This window comes from Lynx canadensis, chromosome E2 (genome assembly GCF_007474595.2).
Source record: "Lynx canadensis isolate LIC74 chromosome E2, mLynCan4.pri.v2, whole genome shotgun sequence".
NCBI lineage: Eukaryota > Metazoa > Chordata > Mammalia > Carnivora > Felidae > Lynx > Lynx canadensis.
In genome coordinates this window covers 58,285,120-58,303,540 of record NC_044317.1, presented here as the reverse complement: position 1 = coordinate 58,303,540, position 18,421 = coordinate 58,285,120, and the positions used below count along the sequence as shown (strand labels likewise).

At 57.0% G+C, this 18,421-nt stretch overlaps 2 protein-coding genes across 3 annotated transcripts; both read left to right on the top strand.

The window, feature by feature from the left end:
• Window positions 1–216: 216 nt before the first annotated feature.
• Window positions 217–7,327, top strand: SYT5 (synaptotagmin 5). Of its 2 annotated transcripts, none has more exons than XM_030298334.1 (9): window positions 217–293; window positions 1,335–1,458; window positions 2,015–2,187; window positions 3,777–3,896; window positions 4,010–4,177; window positions 4,539–4,706; window positions 4,983–5,097; window positions 5,366–5,499; window positions 6,726–7,327. In XM_030298334.1, exons 2-9 carry the CDS (start codon window positions 1,380–1,382, stop codon window positions 6,924–6,926), a joined length of 1,158 nt encoding a protein of 385 aa, XP_030154194.1. In that variant the 5' UTR covers window positions 217–293; window positions 1,335–1,379; the 3' UTR covers window positions 6,927–7,327. The 2 variants fall into 2 exon arrangements, with proteins under 2 accessions (XP_030154194.1, XP_030154192.1); XM_030298332.1 differs by having other exon boundaries at window positions 218–293; window positions 4,980–5,097.
• A 4,127-nt stretch (window positions 7,328–11,454) lies between these two features.
• Window positions 11,455–18,149, top strand: DNAAF3 (dynein axonemal assembly factor 3). The gene is made up of 12 exons (XM_030298288.1): window positions 11,455–11,517; window positions 11,630–11,718; window positions 12,012–12,154; window positions 12,330–12,423; window positions 14,156–14,313; window positions 14,586–14,768; window positions 14,984–15,109; window positions 15,216–15,338; window positions 15,536–15,665; window positions 16,676–16,787; window positions 16,951–17,025; window positions 17,110–18,149. The coding sequence occupies exons 2-12, from the start codon at window positions 11,634–11,636 to the stop codon at window positions 17,561–17,563; spliced, it is 1,683 nt and encodes a 560-aa protein (XP_030154148.1). The 5' UTR covers window positions 11,455–11,517; window positions 11,630–11,633; the 3' UTR covers window positions 17,564–18,149.
• Window positions 18,150–18,421: the final 272 nt, after the last annotated feature.

Sequence of the window (18,421 nt, the reverse complement as noted above, 5' to 3'; positions counted from 1 at the left end):
AATCCACTGGGACCAGGGTGAATATCCCTGGGCACCCTGGTGGCTCCTGGCTGGGGGCGGGACAAGGGGAGGGACGGGCTCTCCATCTACCCGAGACCTAATACGCACGCGCGTGCACACACACACACACACACACACACACACACACACACACAGCTCTGCCGCGCCCCCGCCCCACCGGGCTCAGTGATCAGCACCCAGGACAGCGCCACCCGCCCGCGTGCGGGGGCGGGGTCCGGGCGGGGCCAGCGCCTGGGCGTCTCCCGGGAGGGTCCGGTCCAGCCGCTGAGCAGGTAGGAGCTTCTGGGACCCCCTCCTTAAGGCCCCTGCTCATCCTCATCCCTAGAGAGACAGGGCATGTGGCGTGGGGGGACACTAGGGAGGGCCCGACAGGAGTGGGAGGGCTGGAGGCTGAAACGGGGAGACTGCGATTTAGAGACAGGTGTGGAAACAAAGAGCAGAGGGGAGGGAGGAGCAGGCAGGGGGGAGGGTGGGAGACCCCGGGACACAGACCAGACCACAGGCCGAGGGCAAGAGAGACGCAGATAGGGGGGCAGCGAGGGGCCGGTGGGGGAATGGGCAGAAATCGGGAGTGGAGGGAGAGGTGTGGAGGCAGAGACGATCATGAGGACAGGTGTGAACACAGAGCTCGGGATGCGCGGGAGAGACAGGCCGAGAAGATGTGCGCCCCCAGCCCACCCCACCCCCGGCGGTGGCAGCAGGTAGCCCCCGGCAGGAGCGAGAGAGGCTCGCAGGGCCAGATGTGGAGGAAGCAGCCAGCCTTGGGCGCGGGGAGCGACGGCCGAGGCTGCCGTCTCCCCAAGCTCGCTCCGCCTGGGGTCCGGGGCTGGGGGTCCGGGGCTGGGGTCCTGACCGCGCGTAGAGCGAGCTGGCCGCGCCTGGATTCCGCATCTGTACGTCAGCCCCGCCTGTTGTCTCGGCAACAGCTCGTTGCCAGGGGCAACCAGCATTGCTCCTGCCCCGCCCGAGCCGAGCCACCCGGTGCTCGGGACAACCCAGGTCTCCGGTTCCCACGCCCGCCTTCGCCCACTTCCGGTTCACGCCGGTGGAGTCTGGCACCGAAGGGGTAGAAGTCGGCGGGATTCCTCGGGGGCCTTGGAGGGCGGGGGCATCCCTTTGGGATGGAACTAGGTCCTCGAGCCCACGCCAGCGCCCGCCCTCCATCGCTGAGAGGCTGACACTACAACCCCCAGCATGCCTCGCGGCTGCTGGCCGATTCCTATGCCGCTGGTCGCCCAGGGTGCCGATGGGAGTTGGAGTTCTTCGTTGTTCGGAAGCGTCAATGAATGCACGGGGTGGGCGTGGGGGGCTAGGGCTCTTGGGTGCCTCCACAGAAAGGACCGTGAGACCCCGCCGCCATGTTCCCGGAGCCCCCAACCCCAGGGCCTCCAGCGCCCGACACGCCTCCGGACTCGAGTCGCATCGGCCAGGGCCCCGGTGAGCGAGACTCGGGGCCAGAGTGGAGGGAAAGCCCGGCTAGGATTCTCAGGGGCGGGATTCGGACGGGTGTCCTCCGTTGGCCGACTGGAAAATCCGGGTGGTATTGTAGTTGGAATTCTGGACTTCGAGTGAAACGGAAGAGGGACAGGTTTGCAAGAAAATCGAGAACCAGATCAGAAAGTGTGGAATGGAATGGGATCTTGGATTGTGGATTGGAAGGCCCACCTCTCCCTTCTTTCAAAGATAGGGAAACTGAAGCCAGGGAGGGGCATGGCTTCTAAATGCATCAGTGGGTCGAGCAGAAATTAGAAAGGGGGTGGAAGAGAAGGTGTAGTTAACAGGCAAGAATTTCTGGACGGTGTCAGCCTAGAATAAGGGCATCAAATCGCTTTATAGGTGAGATCAGTTGGAAGGAAAACACGGGAATAAAATGGAATGGAAATGGCTGGAGGGAAAACCTGGCCAGGATTAAGGCTTGTACATGTAACCCGGACTGAATCAGCCAGCTTGCTTCCTAGGGCCTCACTGAGTGTTGTCTCCATGCCCTCTGCAGTACCCCCCTGGGCCCTGGCCACAATCGTTCTGGTCTCAGCCCTGCTCGTCTTCAGCTGCTGTTTCTGCCTCTACCGGAAGCGTTGTCGGAGGCGGTCGGGCAAGAAGATTCAGGCCCAAGCCCAGGTCCACCTTCAGGAAGTGAAGGAGCTGGGACGGAGTTACATAGACAAGGTGTGGCCTGGCCCGGCCCCTCAGCCCTGCCTCCCCCTGCACCCCCAGCCTCAGTCCGTGCTCTCCCCCCTCCTGTGCCCATCTTATTCACTCATGTCCCCTGTATGTTCAGCCCTAACCGGGACGCTGGGGACCTGGAGATGGGCCGGGGCCGGTCACTGTTCATGAGAACCAGCCTGGTGGGGAAGTCAGACACTCACACAGACGTTCACAATTCAGGGTGTTATGTGCCATATCAGGGGCAGCACAGAGCATACCGGAGTGCAGAAAAACCACCTGGTAACCCAGAGAGTCCAAGGAAGCTTCCCAGTAGAGGCATCTTCTGCGCTGAGACCCAAGGAACACACAGAGTTAGCCAAGAACAGAGAGAAGGAACAGCATGTGCTGAGGCCTGGAATCCAGATTCTGAGGCATATTTGAGGAACCACGAGTCATTTTTCACTCTGTGCTGGAGCATAGAGTGTAAATATACTGCACTCCAGAGTGAGTGTCCGAAGAGCTCAGTAGTATCCATGTCACAAGGGCAATTGGGAGCCATGGGAGATTTGTGAGCAGGCGAGGAACAGGGTCACGTGGGTGTTGGAATGACTCCTCCGGAACCCATGTGGAGGACACAGTTGAGGCAAGGAGGCCAGGGAGGAGGCTGGTGTGGCTGTCTCGAGAGAATGAAAGAAACATGAGTTGAAAGAGGCCCTTGGAGCGAAAATGAAAGGTAACAGGTGTGAGGGTCTGAGCATTAGGCCTCTGAGTGCAGAGTGAAATGATGCTCACCTGGGAGCCAGGCTGTCCTAGGTTTCCAACCGAGAGGAACCATTCCCCAGCTCTGCGACCTAGGGAAATTCACTGTCCTTCTGTGAGCCTCAAGTTTGTGGTCTGTAACTCGTGTTTCCCCTCCTCAACAAATGGCCGTTATCTGTTATAATTATCACCCATGAACCATGACCTTTAGAGTCCTGGGAGCCAGCCTCCACCCCTCCGTCCCTATCCCTTAAGCCAATGACGCCCAAAGACCATCTACATCAGAATCACCTCAGGTACTTGTGGAAACACAAGTTCTTCATCTTGCACCGGACCTGCTGAATCAGAACCTCTGAAGTGGGATTTCTCAGGAGAGTTCTGATTCACACTGAATTTTGAAAATTGATGGCTTAGGTAAGAAGTCTTGTTCCAGTTCAGAATGGCCAGGACAGGCTAAATATACTCTTTCTCCTCCATGTTTTTCTGTGGCAACATCACTAGTCAACACGTCAAGTTGGACAGCAACCCCAATATTCCTTTAGCGTGTGAAGTAGAACCTTCTGCGTCCTTCTTGTAGGCAGTGAGGCACTAGGAGTGCTTGTTCTTCTAGTCTAGGCACGACGCACTGCACGTGTCCCCATGTCTGTTCTGCCCCATAGCAGACATCATGAATCACGCCTTTACTGTTCCCTGCCTCTGCCAGACATCACTAATCAAACACCGATTCCGCTTGCCCTGCAAGTGCTCAGGTGTAGCCTGAGGGTTCTGTGAGTCTCCCTTGGCTTCTGGGCGTGGAGGATCCCACTGTCGGGGGGGAAGAGTTCACCTGCCCTTGCCCCCGGCTCCCTAAGGTGCAGCCGGAAGTGGAGGAGCTGGAGCCAGCACCGTCTGGGCCAGGGTCGCAGGTGGCAGAGAAGCACGAGCTAGGACGACTGCAGTACTCGCTCGATTACGATTTCCAGAGTGGACAGGTGGGTGTGGGGGACGGGCATGGCGTGGAGGGGAGGGTCCGAGGGTTCTAGCCCCTTCTCAGAGGAGGCGCCAAAAAGGAGGCTAAGACTAGAGCCTCCTCGTCCCTTTTCAGCTGCTGGTGGGCATCCTGCAAGCCGAGGGCCTGGCAGCCTTGGACCTGGGCGGCTCCTCCGACCCCTATGTGCGTGTCTACCTGCTGCCAGACAAGCGGCGGCGGCATGAGACCAAGGTGCATCGGCAGACGCTCAACCCACACTTTGGGGAGAACTTTGCGTTCAAGGTGAGCTCCTGGCCTCCGTGCCCCCGGCTTGGCAACCTGCGCCCCCCCCCCACCCCCGTACCTGGAATCCTGGGGACCGACCGCTTCAGCTCTTCCTGTTGGCAGCCACCAGCTCTGGAGACTGTGACACTGGACCCTGGGTTGCCCTTGTGGGGCACTGCTGACCCCTGGGCTGTGCCTTGGGTCCTTGGGCTGTCCCATTTGGGTTCCACAGACTTCCCCACACCGGTCCCCTTGAACCCTTGCTGCCCGCCCCCTCCCCCCTGCCGTGTTCTACCTGGATGTGCTGCGCCCCACTTCCTGTCTGTCTGAGTTCCTACTCTCCACCCTGTGCTCTTTTCTCTGTGGCCTCCTCACCTAGGTCCCCTACGTGGAGCTGGGGGGCAGGGTACTGGTCATGGCGGTGTACGACTTCGACCGCTTCTCCCGCAACGATGCCATTGGGGAGGTGCGGATCCCCATGAGTTCCGTCGACTTGGGGCGGCCGGTGCTGGCCTGGCGAGAGCTGCAGGCAGCTCCTCGGGAGGAGGTGAGCAGGCGTGGCCACGCCCCCACGGCTGGGCCCGCCCACTGCGAGCCCGGGCCAATCAGATCACAGGCTTCTTGGACCTTCGGGGCTCTAGCCATTGCACCTGCCGCAAAGGGCTAGACGCGGGGGCTCTCCTGGTACAACCTCTCCACTCCTTGGGTTGTGCCTCTGTGGTCTTAACTCCACTCTAAGGGGAGGGGGAGGGAAGAAAGGTCCGAGAGGGGACGGATGGGAAGCAGGGGCTCCGGCGATGGGTCCTCCTCTGTCTTTTAGCAGGAGAAACTAGGTGACATCTGCTTCTCCCTCCGCTATGTCCCTACGGCCGGGAAACTCACCGTCATCGTCCTGGAGGCTAAGAACCTGAAGAAGATGGACGTAGGGGGGCTCTCCGGTGTGTGGGAAGCAAGGAAATGATCTCGGTGGTGGCGCGGAGGCTCAGTAGCACAGGACCTGGCTGTTTTCTGGGTCCTGAGGGTCCCTTGGGGGAGGGGGAGGCCAAGACTGCGTTGGAGGATATAAATTTGCTTTGATCAGAGAAAGAGAGAGAGACAGAGAGGCGTGAGAGGTGCGCAGAGGGTGTGCTGTTCCGGACTCTCATGCCCCCTTAACACGATCCCCTGGACTTGACGTGGGGCTGTAAGACTCCTTTCTCTCCCCAGATCCATATGTCAAGGTCCACCTGCTTCAAGGCGGCAAAAAGGTGCGGAAGAAGAAAACGACCATCAAGAAGAACACTCTGAACCCCTATTACAATGAGGCCTTCAGTTTTGAGGTGCCCTGTGACCAGGTGCAGGTGAGCTCAGACTGCCCAAAGCCTCTGTCAGAACAGCCCTTCCCCCGGGGTCCCGGGCCATTAGAAACCCCTATTGCTAGGGGAAGGGAGACTCCTTAGCAACTTCCAGGTCCTGGGGGCCTGAGGTTGTGTTCCCAGTCTCAGTTTCCTCCTATGAGGGTCAGGGCGCCCCAACCCCAAACAAGACCAGGATGCCCCGCCCCCCAAGTAAGTCCAGGATGCCCCGCCCCCAGGAGGACCAGGATGCTCCACCCCCCAAGCAAGACTAGGATGCCCCGCCCCCAACTAAGTCCAGGATGCCCCGCCCCCAAGCAACAGGATGCCCCACCCCCAAGGAGGACCAGGATGCTCCACCCCCCAAGCAAGACCAGGATGCCCCGCCCCCCAAGTAAGTCCAGGATGCCCCGCCCCCAAGCAAGACCAGGATGCCCCGCCCCCCAAGTAAGTCCAGGATGCCCCGCCCCCAAGCAAGACCAGGATGCCCCACCCCCCAAGTAAGTCCAGGATGCCCCGCCCCCAAGCAAGACCAGGATGCCCCGCCCCCAGGAACACCAGGATGCTCCACCCCCCAAGCAAGACTAGGATGCCCCGCCCCCAACTAAGTCCAGGATGCCCCGCCCCCAAGCAACAGGATGCCCCGCCCCCAAGGAGGACCAGGATGCTCCACCCCCCAAGCAAGACCAGGATGCCCCGCCCCCCAAGTAAGTCCAGGATGCCCCGCCCCCAAGCCAGACCAGGATGCCCCGCCCCCAACTAAGTCCAGGATGCCCCGCCCCCAAGGAGGACCAGGATGCCCCGCCCCCAAGCAAGACCAGGATGCCCCGCCCCCTCAGGAGTAATGGGTACTAAGAAAAAGAGATATCCCCACCGCACTCTTCAGCGGGACCCAGGCCTGGCCACTGCACGCATTTAAGAGCCCTCCAGGTCTGTCCCCCTCAGGAGGCTGTTCCCTGAGGAGGTACTTAGGGTTCATCTCCTTTGAACGCTGATTCCGGAGGAAGAAAGCATCCAGACCATCACTCGAACAGAGGCTGTCCACCCCCTCACCTCCCACCACATCCCCCGTCTGGGTCCCCTGAGAGGTCTTAGCCCAGGGCGCTAACAAGTCCCCCCGGAACTCTGGTTGCTAGGGAGAGGGTCTCCCGAGCAATGGTACCCCAGGTCCGCCCCGCCAAGCCTCCTTCCTGAACTCGCCTCTCTCTTCCCCTTGCCCTCCCTGTGTGCAGAAGGTCCAGGTGGAGCTGACCGTGCTGGACTATGACAAGCTGGGCAAGAACGAGGCCATCGGGAGGGTGGCGGTAGGGGCGGCGGCAGGGGGAGCCGGCCTGCGGCACTGGGCAGACATGCTGGCCAGCCCCCGGCGGCCCATTGCCCAGTGGCACTCCCTGCGGCCCCCCGACCGAGCGAGGCCGCTGCCTGCACCCTGATCCCCAGGCCAGCCCCTTGCCAAGCCCGGACTCGGCCCCTGACCTCAGACTCCTGGCCAAAGCCAGGCCCGGGTCTGCCTTTAAGCCTTCTCTGACCGCTCACCACCCCCACTCCGCCCAACCTGACACAGTCCTGCCGTCCCATCCCCCATCATACCAGTCGTGGTAATTGCCAGCTCTCCCACCAAGCACATACCCAGAAGCCCCAGGGACCCCTGGGGGAGGGGAGCCATCTGGTCTCCCCCGCCCCCAGGGTCCCACGCTCTGCTTTGACAATCAGTGACCCAGCCTACTACCCCCTTCGCTCCCAAGTGCCCCTCTTCCTGCACAGGATCACCCGCTCCTGTCCCTGGTCGGATTCCTGCACTGCTCCAGGACCAAATAAATACTCAGCAACTTTGGTGGCTTGACCTGATGCTCACCGATGGGGGCCGGGCAGGGGCAGGGCTGGCAGGAGGGTGGGATCGCACAAGGGCAAGGATAGGGCTGCCCATCCTGGAAACACACTGAGGGAAACGGGCCCACCCACCCACCATCCACCACTTACCCCTCCAAGCCTCAATTTCCTCACCTGAAAAAATTGTGGTAATGACAACACCTACTTTATGCTCGTTGTGAGGAGTCCATGAATCACTTACTTGCTCATGAATTTAATCCGCTCCCTCACCCATGACTTAGACAGATTTCCATGCCCATATTTCCCTCCCTTCCTTTTCTTCTTCCATCGTTTATCCATTCTATTTTGCATGATGCCTTCAGTGTGGCAGTTTCTGTTGGGCGCTGGGAACCCCGAGTTGATGCAAATCCAGACTTTACCTCCAAACGACTTACTCTCATCAAGGAAACAAAGTAGAGACGCAGAGTCTGGGAATGAAGTTCCCAGCGACGGGCGGAAAGGACAGAGTTACGCAGGGAAAGCCAATGCCTCCAACTACACCCCTGTCTTCCTTCAACAAAGTCTGCCTCCTGATCTGTGTCTAGGAAAGATGATCGTTACATCGGCTTCTCCTTCCTCATATCCTGGACAGGATTTCAGGTGGTAGACAGAGGTGCATGCAATTTGGTAAGAAAGCTCTCTCTCTCTTTAATGTTTATTTACGTTTGAGAGAGGCAGAGACAGAGTTCGAGCAGTTGTGGGGGGGGGGGGAGGCAGACGGAGAGGGAGACACAGAATCCAAAGCAGGCTCCAGGCTCTGAGCTGTCAGCACAGAGGCCGACGTGGGGCTCGAACCCACGAACCCCAAGATCATGACCTGAGCCAAAGTTGGATGTTCAACCAACTGAGCCACCCAGGTGTCCTGGTAAGAAAGCTCTCTGACCAGCAGGTTAAGTGGAGAATGAGGCAAAAGATTCCCCCATATACTAAAGAAAAGGCAGAGTACTAACTTGCACTGAGCTTCCTGATAGCCAATGGGAAAAGGGAAATCTGATGTTACACAGGTTGTGATGTCCATGCGATTTAACAAATTTCTCCTTTTTTCTTTTTTTTAAATGTTTTTATTTATTTTTGAGAGAGAGAGAGAACACCAGTGGGGGAGAGGCAGAGAGAGAGGGAGACACAGAATCCAAAGCAGGCTCCAGGCTCTGAGCTGTCAGTACAGAGCCCGACATGGGACTCGAACTCACAAGCTGTGAGATCATGAACTGAGCCAAAGTCAGACGCCTAACTGACTGAGCCACCCAGATGCCCCGTTAAGCGATTTAACAAATTTCTTTAAAAAATGCAACAATTTCGTATGTGTGAGTGAGTTAGGGGACATCTTAATGAAAACAGCATTATGCATTACTATTATCACTATTACTGCTGCTGCCGGTAACAATAATCCTCACAGCCATCACGTGAAATGGACGTGATTATTATTCCCAGTCGACAAATAAGGAAACTGGGCTTCAGAGAAGTAGCATGACCTCTGAGGATCATACAGCCAGAAAGTCTGTCTCTAAGTCCTGGGATCGAATCTGCTCTGAGTTAGAGTCCCTGGTTCCACGTCTCAACAAGAAAGCCGACAAACGAGAAGAACAAAATCATTACAAATGGTGATCCGTGTGGGCAGTAAGCTAGTGAGGGCTGAGATGATTTAGAAAGGGCAGTCAGGGACAGCTTTCCTGAAGAGGGAATGTTTGGGCTGTGTTGTGAACGACAAGAAGGAGTGGAGGCTCGCAAAGACGAGGGGGACGTATAATGGAATACTATTCAGTCATAAGAAGGAGTTTTTATGCTGATTCATGCTACAGCTTAATGCACCCTGAGAGCGTGATTGTAAGTGAAAGAAGTCAGACACAAAAGGCCGCTTGGTGTATGATTCCATCTGTGTAAAATATCCAGAAGAGGCAAATCCAAAGGGGGGGGGAAGTAGATTCGTGGTTTGCAGGGACTAGGGAGATGGAGAAATGGGGAGAGACTGGTTAATGAGCACAGGGTGATGAGAAAGTTCTGGAGCTGGATAGTGGTGACGGTTGCACAGTATTGTGAATATCCTAAGTGTCATTCAACTTTATGTTGGGTGTACTTTACCACAATGAAATAAAGATGAAGGGGAAGGGAATCCCAGGCAGAAGGAACCCTAAGTGGCAAAGGCCCTGGGGCAAGAGCAGGCTTGGTATGTTCTCAAAAGAGCCAGGAGGCCAGTGAGTCCCGCAGGGACTGCTGAGACCCAGCTTCACTCCCCAGTGCCCAGAACTGTCCTTGGATGGCAGGTGGACCCCCTTCAATCCCTGACACCACAGCCAGCTGCATGTTACCATTCCCAATGTACAGAGCAGAAAACTGAGGCACAGAAAGGGTGACTGACTTACCTCAGGTCGTGGAGCTGGAGAGCCAGGCTCCTTGGGTGTTGCACACCGTCCTGGGTGCTGGGGCTGGTCTGGAGACGTGCCTCACTCATGTCCTGCCCTTGTGGAACTCAAAGGCAGGTTAAGTCACCTGGTCGAGGTCTCTCAGCCAGCAGGTGATGGCAAGATGCAAAGCCAGGCATGTCTGACACCCAAAGCCATATTCTCCAGCATCCTGCCGTTGGGTTCCCTGAATATAAAGTACTGGGAGTCACAGGGTATAGATTGCTGTGGCCATTCTGCTGGGAAGGGAAGGCAAGAGAGAACTCAGAGAAAGATCCCGTGCTGGAGTTGGACATTTTGGGGGTCGGGGAGGAGGGAATTGGTGTAGCAGAGGGAAATACACAAAGGATTCAGACGTGGAGGCCAGAGAAGACTTGGTGTGCCTCCCATGGTGTGCTGTTACCAACTTTATGAAGCCCTGCTGCGTAGTCTGCCTATTTCCATGGTGTAAATACTCCCAGCACGGCTGATTTCAAGCCACCGATGTGAAGTCGCTGAATACGAAGCCGAGAAGAGAGGCCTATTAGCATGCCATCATGCAGTAATATAGTATTTCCCAGGGTCAGGAGGAAGGTTCCCAAATCTAAGACGAAGCCAACAAAACAAAATCATCAGCAATCAAGATAAATAGCATTTTAATACAATATTTCTGAAAGATTAAAATTGATCCAAAAAGAAATCCACGATGGGTAAAATATAAAATTCTTATTTGTTTTCAGAAAGTTTTTAATGTTTATTTATTTTTGAGAGAGAGAGAGAGAGCATGAGCCAGGGAGGGGAGAGAGAGAAGGGGACAGAGGATCTGAAGCAGTCTCTGTGCCAACAGCCAGGTGTGGGGCTTGAATTCACAAACGGTGAGATCACGACCTGAGCTGAAGTCAGATGCTTAACCCACTGATCCACCCAGGGGCCCCTGTATTACCTTTATTGTAATGTAATGCATTTTTTTTAAATTTTTTTTAACGTTTATTTATTTTTCAGACAGACAGAGACAGAGCATGAACAGGGGAGGGGCAGAGAGAGAGGGAGACACAGAATCGGAAACAGGCTCCAGGCTCTGAGCTGTCAGCCCAGAGCCCAACGCGGGGCTTGAACTCACAGACTGTGAGATCGTGACCTGAGCCGAAGTCGGCCGCTTAACCAACTGAGCCACCCAGGCGCCCCGTAATGTAATGCATTGAATTGGAATTTAATTTTAGTAATTAGTAATGACTGTATGCAACACATATCCTGAAACTTGAACAACCAGGGGCCAGCACTAGCTAGACCAAGCACTTTGCTGTTTCCCGCCTGTTGAGAAGCCCTGGATGATAGAACCACGAGGAGAAAGGGACAGGGGACACAGAGGTCTAGGCCGCCTCACTTTAATTCGAATTAATCAAGATTCTATTCCTGTTCTGTGTCAATTTTAATCTGCCTAGACCTCCCCCATCCCAGATATGTGGATCGCCCCAGGCCCCGCCCCAGCCTCTCTTGGCCCCGCCCCTTCTCCTCCAGCGCCGTCGTCATGACAACCGCGTCCATACGCCTTCCGCTGCTGCAAGCGCTCCCATTGGCCAAAAGTTCGCAGCGGGCCGGTCCCGCTCACTCTCATTGGTCAGTTGATCGCGCCGGTGCCAACCCGCGTACTCTCATTGGGTGATTGGTCGAAAAGGAAGGGGGCGAGAGGTAGTGGTGTGTAGTGGGTGCAGAACTGCAGCAGCGCAGCACCGAGCAGGGAGGGAGGGGGCGACCCGGAGTCTTTGAAAGGATAGAGGTGAGGGGATGTCACATGGAGGACAGGGACGAGAAATGAGGGGCGGTGACAGGGGAATGGGTGGGTGAGGCAGAGACGATGTTTGGGGACTCCCAGGATGTCTGTCCTGCAGGGCGATGACCACACCGGCAGGCTCTGGCACAGGCTTCGGCTCCGTGTCCTGGTGGGGCTTGTCCCCAGCGCTGGACCTGCAGGCTGAGAGTGAGTCCCCACCCCCCCTCCCCCCCAGGACCACATCTGACCCGGCGGCTGCCTTCCCAGCCCGGCAGGCGGCGCGCAAACGTTCTCTGAGGCTCCAACGGCGGCGCCGCCCTTCACTGGGCGTCCCAAATGGCCTTTGCGGACTACGATTCCCAGAATGCTTAGAGGCACAGCTCCCTCGGGAACCTAGGCCAGGCGTGCGAGTCCTGCTGGGAGTTGTAGTCCATCGTTCTGGGGCGGCTGCAGGGGGAGGCTCTCCAGGTCTCCAACCCGACCCTGTGTCATCTTACTAGGTCCTCCTGTGGACCCAGATTTGCGGGAGGATACAGAGCACACGACCCCCGAGCTAGATGTACTGCTGGTGGGATCCGTGGATGGGCGGCACCTGCTTCGGACTCTGGCCCGGGCAGCTCTCTGGCCTCGCAGGAGGTTACATGTGAGCCGGGATTGTGGGGTGGGTGGCGAGAGGAGAATGAAGGTGAGTGCCCAGACTCCTGTGTTTGAAGGAAGCCAGTGTACAGGATGTCTGGGTCCTGTGGAGGGACGAGGATGGCGGCTCCCACTCCTGGGTATCCTAGGAGCCAGGGAATCATTTCACCCTGTCTTTCCAGTTCTATGTGCTTGAGAATAATCTGGAAGCTGTGGCCCGACACATGCTGATCTTCAGCCTAGCCTTGGAGGAACCTGAGAAGATGGGGCTGCAAGGTCAGTTACAAGGACCCAGACATTCTGGCCCCCAGCGGCTCTTCCCCACCCCGCAGGGATTCTGGCATTTCAATGGTGCAATTACACCTTTGGGTCACAGTTGCCTGTTCCATTACTCGCTCATTCTTTGATAGTCTCAGAGCCTCAGCTTTACCCACCTGTACAATGGGGCTAAATATACCACCTCCTAGAGCCATTGAAAGAATTCCGGGAGAAAATCCGCATAAACTCTCTGTATGGTGCATGACACAGGATAACCATTGAAACCCTCCTACCACAGGAGAAGTCCAAAAAAGATCAAAGGACTTCTTAAGAGGTAGTGAGTCTCCCAGATGTGGGGAAGGTTTGGCTGAGCTCAGCCAGAGCCTCCCATGGGCCTGAGTCTTCTCAGAGACATGAATCCCAGAGAGTCTGCCTGGAGGAGGCAGCCTTGGAAGTGAGATTGAAGGGGGGAGGAGGATTTGGGTGGGGAGGCAGAAAGGATAATTTCTCAGTAAAAACGACTTCGGCTTAGTGCCTAGAGCAAAGTCTGGACTGAGACAGTCTGTTCAAATCCCAGCTCCAGGGGCACCTGGGTGGCTCAGTCGGTTAAGTGTCCAAGTTCAGCTCAGATCATGATCTCACAGTCCGTGGGTTCAAGCCCCGCATCTGGCTCTGTGCTGACACCTCAGAGCCTGGAGCCTGCTTTGGATTCTATGTCTCCCTCTCTCTCTGCCCCTCCCCTGCTCACACTCTGCCTCTCCCTCTAAAAAATAAACATAGAAAAAAATTATTAAAAAAAAATCCCAGCTCTATTTCCTGAGTGGCCTGGGGCTAGTCTCTGCCCCTCTCTGGGCCTCAGTTTATACACTAATGCAATGAGGATCCTAGAAATTCTTTCCCCATAGAATTCTTGTGAGGATTAAAAAAAAATGTATATCTCCTGGCTTGTCATATAGACTTTGTTGTCATACTTATGGATGGTACTTGTCGCTAACAGCCCAGAGCCTTCAGAATACAGTGCACACATTTCACAATGCACCTTGTAGAAGGTTCTGAAACTAGAACTAATCTAATCTAACTTAAGGTATATAGTTCTCTATTATAAGATTCTTAAACAATTCATATATTGATACAGATGCATTGATACGGATGTATATGTGTGTCCACCTAAAGGCATACAGTTCTCTTATAAGATTCCTCACTAGGGGCGCCTGGGTGGCTGAGTCGGTTAAGCCTCTGACTCTTGATTTTGGCTCAGGTCATGACCTCCTGGTCGTGAGATGGAACCCTGTGTCGGGCTCTGTGCCGGCTGGGAATCCTGCTTAAGATTCTCTCTTCCTCTGCCCCTCCCACTCTCGCTCTCTCAAAAATAAACAAATAAAAACCTTAAAAGAAAAAGATTCCTACTAAAATGGAACAATTTGACGCTATGGTATTTTAACATGCATAAATCTCCATTTCCATCTCTCTCTATAACCTTTTCTTCTTTAAAGGGAGGAAAATTTAAACATGAAATTCAGGACTGGGCTCACCTGGAGGGCGGGGAAGACTAGGAGGCCCAGATTAGGTCTAAGTAATTCTTCCCGTTTGAGGGATGGATGGGGGGGGGGGGGTCTGCCAGTGTCCCTTAGGCATGTGTGCCTATAAAATAATGAGATTGCCCTACAGAAGGTATGCGTCACCCACACGGGTCTCATTTCTGGGTTCACTCCTCTGCTGTCCCCGCTAATCCAGCCCCACCTTTCCCCAGAGAGGAGCGAGACCTTCCTGGAGGTGTGGGGGAACGCGTTGCTGCGCCCCCAGGTGGCCGCCTTCGTGCGCGCGCAGGCCGACCGCCTGGCGCGCCTGGTCCCGGAGCCCCACCGCCTGGCGGAGCAGCTGCCCTGGCTCAGCCTGAGCGCCCTCAAGGTGGCGTCACCGCCCAGGATCCGGACGGCCACGGGAACAATGCACTTGGGCGATCCAAAGGGGTTTTCGTAAATGGAGGTCGAACCCCAGCTCCCCGGCGCCCACTGTGGGATGTGCGCTAGGGGGGTACTCTCGGAACTTCGGTTTCTTCGTCTGAGAAATGGGAGACTCATTCCCACGCCCCGGGATGGCAGGGAGGGTAAAGCGGGAGGAAGCGCTCTCGCTGCAGCCGCCTCTCCATCGCTCTCTCCCCACGCGTGCTGGCCGTGCAGTTCCGCGAGCGCGACGCGCTGGAGGCTGTGTTCCGCTTCTGGGCCGGCGGGGAGAAGGGTCCTGAGGTCTTCCCCATGAGCCGCCTCTGGGACTCCAGGCTGCGTCACTACCTGGGCTCCCGTTACGACGCCCGGCGCGGTGTCAGCGACTGGGATTTGCACATGAAGCTGCACGACCGCGGGGTGAGGGGCCTGGGAGGCGGGGCTGGGGGCCTGGACTTCTGGGTCTGAGGGAGGAGGGGCTGATTCCCGGGTCCGGGGGAGGAAGGGCTGGGGGCCTGATTCCTGGGTCTGAGGGAGGAGGGGCTGAGGGGCCGGACTCCTGGGTCCGAGGGAGGACGCTGGGGAGCCATATGCCAGATTTACTTAGGCTTCTGTTCATTCCTCTCCCTACCCAGGCCCGAGTCATCCACACTCGCGAGTTCCGGCGTTGGAGGGACACAGGCGTCGCCTTTGAACTCAGAGACTCCAGCGCCTACCACGTGCCCAACCGGACCCTTGCGTCTGGCCGCCTCCTGAGCCATGTGAGTGTCTACCTCCCTGCCCTGGCCGATCCTTCTTTTCGGGGACATAGGAACCGGGGTCTTGGACGTTGACCCTACCTGCCTCTTCGCTCCTTGCTTTCTCAAGCACGGGGAGCGTGTCGCAGCGCGCGGGTACTGGGGGGACGTTGCCACGGGACCATTCGTGGCCTTTGGCATCGAAGCGGACGATGAGAGCCTCCTGCGGACCAGCAACGGACAGCCAGTCAAGGTGGGCGCCTGGAGGTGCTGGGTTCTGGGAGAGGGTTTTCGAGGCCCCGCCCCCTCCCATACTTTCTCAGCCCAGTCTGGAAATCCAAACTAACCAGCATCCCATCCGTCACCGCATGCTCGCGCTGGGCGTTGGGGGAGGGGTGCTGTACTCTAGGCCCTGCCGGGTCACCCTGGCCGCGCCCCTTCTCTCCCCAGACCGCGAGTGAGATCACCCAGCACAACGTGACGGAGCTGTTCCGAGAGGTGGCCGCCTGGGGGCGCCCGACAGCCAACCACGGAACCCCTGAGCAGGTGCACGGCGAGGGCCCTGGAAGCCCGGAGCGCGGTAAGCGTGTCAGTCAGCTCACCCTCTTGAAATGCGAGTTGGGTGACACAGTGGCCACATCATCCTCCGGGGAGGAGTGGGACCCGGACCCCCATCCTGGGCTTCGGGTTCCAGGGATTTCGAGCCCAGAGTGTGTACTGATATGGCCTCCAATGCCTGGACAAATGGTCTCTTGTACCTGTGGTTGTCGATTTTTCTCTCTTCTCTTTGTATTTCTCTCCCTTTCCTAAATCCTAACACCATTATTGTCATTCAGATAGAATTGTTTTCTTTAAATATAATTTATTGGGGCGCCTGGGTGGCGCAGTCGGTTAAGCGTCTGACTTCAGCCAGGTCACGATCTCGCGGTCCGTGAGTTCGAGCCCCGCGTCAGGCTCTGGGCTGATGGCTCGGAGCCTGGAGCCTGTTTCCGATTCTGTGTCTCCCTCTCTCTCTGCCCCTCCCCCGTTCATGCTCTGTCTCTCTCTGTCCCAAAAATAAATAAACGTTGAAAAAAAATTAAAAAAAAAAATAAATATATTGTCGATTTGACTTCCATACAATACCCAGTGCTCATCCCAACAAGTGCCCTCCTCAATGCCCATCACCCACTTTCCCCTCTCCCCCTCCCCCCATCAACCCTCAGTTTGTTCTCTGCATTTAAGAGTCTCTTATGGTTTGCCCATTCTGATAGAATTCTAATCCTACCTGCAGAAGACTAAAAGACGAGAACATTCTAACAAGGTGCTGTGTCCCAGCACCCCCCCACACACACCTCAATTCCGGTCTGCCTCCTTGTAACTATCCCCCAACCTGGTTCTTCCTGGATGTCCTGTGGCACCAGGAAGGGCCACCCACTCTTGCCCTCTTTTGAGTCTCAGTTGCCTAGTCTGTAAGATGGGTCTCTCTACCTGCCGGGCTGACTTTCCCAGAATTTTCCAGGAACCCACTTGTGAGGAAGGGCTTCAAGACAAGCAAAGAGTCTTATCTCCAAGCTTTGTCTGTTGTCTAACTCTGCGAGTCTTCCCCAGCTGCCCCTTCCCCGGAATTCACCGTTCACTTCCTGCCTCTCGGCTCTGCCCAAACCCTTCACCACAAGAGCTGCTACGAGGGACGGTTCCAGCTTCTCTACGTGGCCTGTGGGTAAGAGGGAGGTTCCCGGACTTCTCTCCCCCAACATCTCCTCCCTTAGGCCCAGGAATCTTGGCCCCCAGACCGTCCTCAATCAGTGGGCGGATCCCCCAGCCCCACTCTTCCCTCGGGACCTGCAAGTCTGAGCCTCAGTCCTCCCCTTTTCTCTGCCCAGGATGGTGCATCTTCTCAGCCCCGACCTCGGGGCTTGCGTGGCTCCCGGAGGACACCTGATCGTGGAATTAGCCCGGTGAGCCGGCAGAGGACAGGGCAGGGAACGTCCAGGCTGACGGCCGTCAGCCAGGACCCCTAACACACCGCTTCCTGGTTGCAGGTACCTGGTAGACCTGCGGCAAGAGCAGCTGCAGGGGTTTTCCGCCAGGGTCGGGGAGCTAGCTCGGGCGGCTGGATTCACCCCGCAGAACCAGGACAGGCCCTCTGAGACCTTCGCACGCTTCTACAAGTCCGGGGACTCTGCTTGCCTCCGCAGCCACGCCGCTGTGCAATCCACGACTCCGCCCCCTGGCGCCCTGGTCCCGCCCTCTGTACAACCCGCGACTCCGCCCCCTGACGCCCTGGTCCCGCCCCTTGAGGCAAGGAACCCGCCCCCGGAGGGCCTGACCCAGCCTTCGGAAGGCAAGACCCCACCCTCTGAACGCCTCAAACTACCCTCAGAGTCTCGGGCTTCACTCTCAGAGGTTCAGGCTCCGCCCACAGGGAGTCAGACCCCCAAACCAGGGAGTCTGCCCCGACTGCCAGATACCCAGCCCCCCATCTCTGACCTCTAGTCAGGTCCCGGAAGTAGAGCCCGCCTGTAGAATACTCAGTTACACTCTCAACATTCTCAATCAGCTTCAGAGGTGTTGCTAGAATTTCAGATTACATTCCTGGGATGCTATAGTCTGTTCTTAGAATTCTAGATGGTTCTCTCAGAGTTCTCCATCCCATTCCTGAGCCTCTACACACAGCCTGGCGATCTGGCCCTGAGGCTCAGGCCCTCTGTGTGGTCCCCTTGTCGCCAGAGGTCCTGTTTTAACTGGGGTTTGGGGTGGTCTGCTCTCCACGGCTAGTCAGCACCCACACGGTCCAAGTAAAGAGAGCGGGGTCCTCTTCTCCGTGTGCCCGTGTAGCTTTCCTGTCCTCAGTCTTGTCTCCAGGGCTGGGGGAGGGGAGGGCCTAGGGTGGTCAAGAGAGGAGACCTAGTTCCAAGTAAACTAGAAGTGGGTTTCTCTGTGCTGTTGCCTGCGAGAGTCTGGGCCACACCTGGATCCTGAAATAAATCAAAATTTATTGAGTGGCTAAGAGGTCTGGGGCAGTGAAACTGACCATAGCTCTCATGGAGACTGCACTTTAGCGTGGAGGTGGAGCCCAGACTCCTGGGTCTGAGGAAGGAAGGGGCTGGGGGCCTGGACTCCTGGGTCTGAGGGAGGAGGGGCTGGGGGCCTGGACTCCTGGGTCTGAGGGAGGAGGGTCTGGGGGTCTGGACTCCTGGGTCTGAGGGAGGAGGGGGTTGGGGGTCTGGACTCCTGGGTCTGAGGGAGGAGGGGGCTGGGGGTCTGGGCTCCTGGGTCTGGGGGAGGAGGGTCTGGGGGTCTGGACTCCTGGGTCTGAGGGAGGAGGGGGTTGGGGGTCTGGACTCCTGGGTC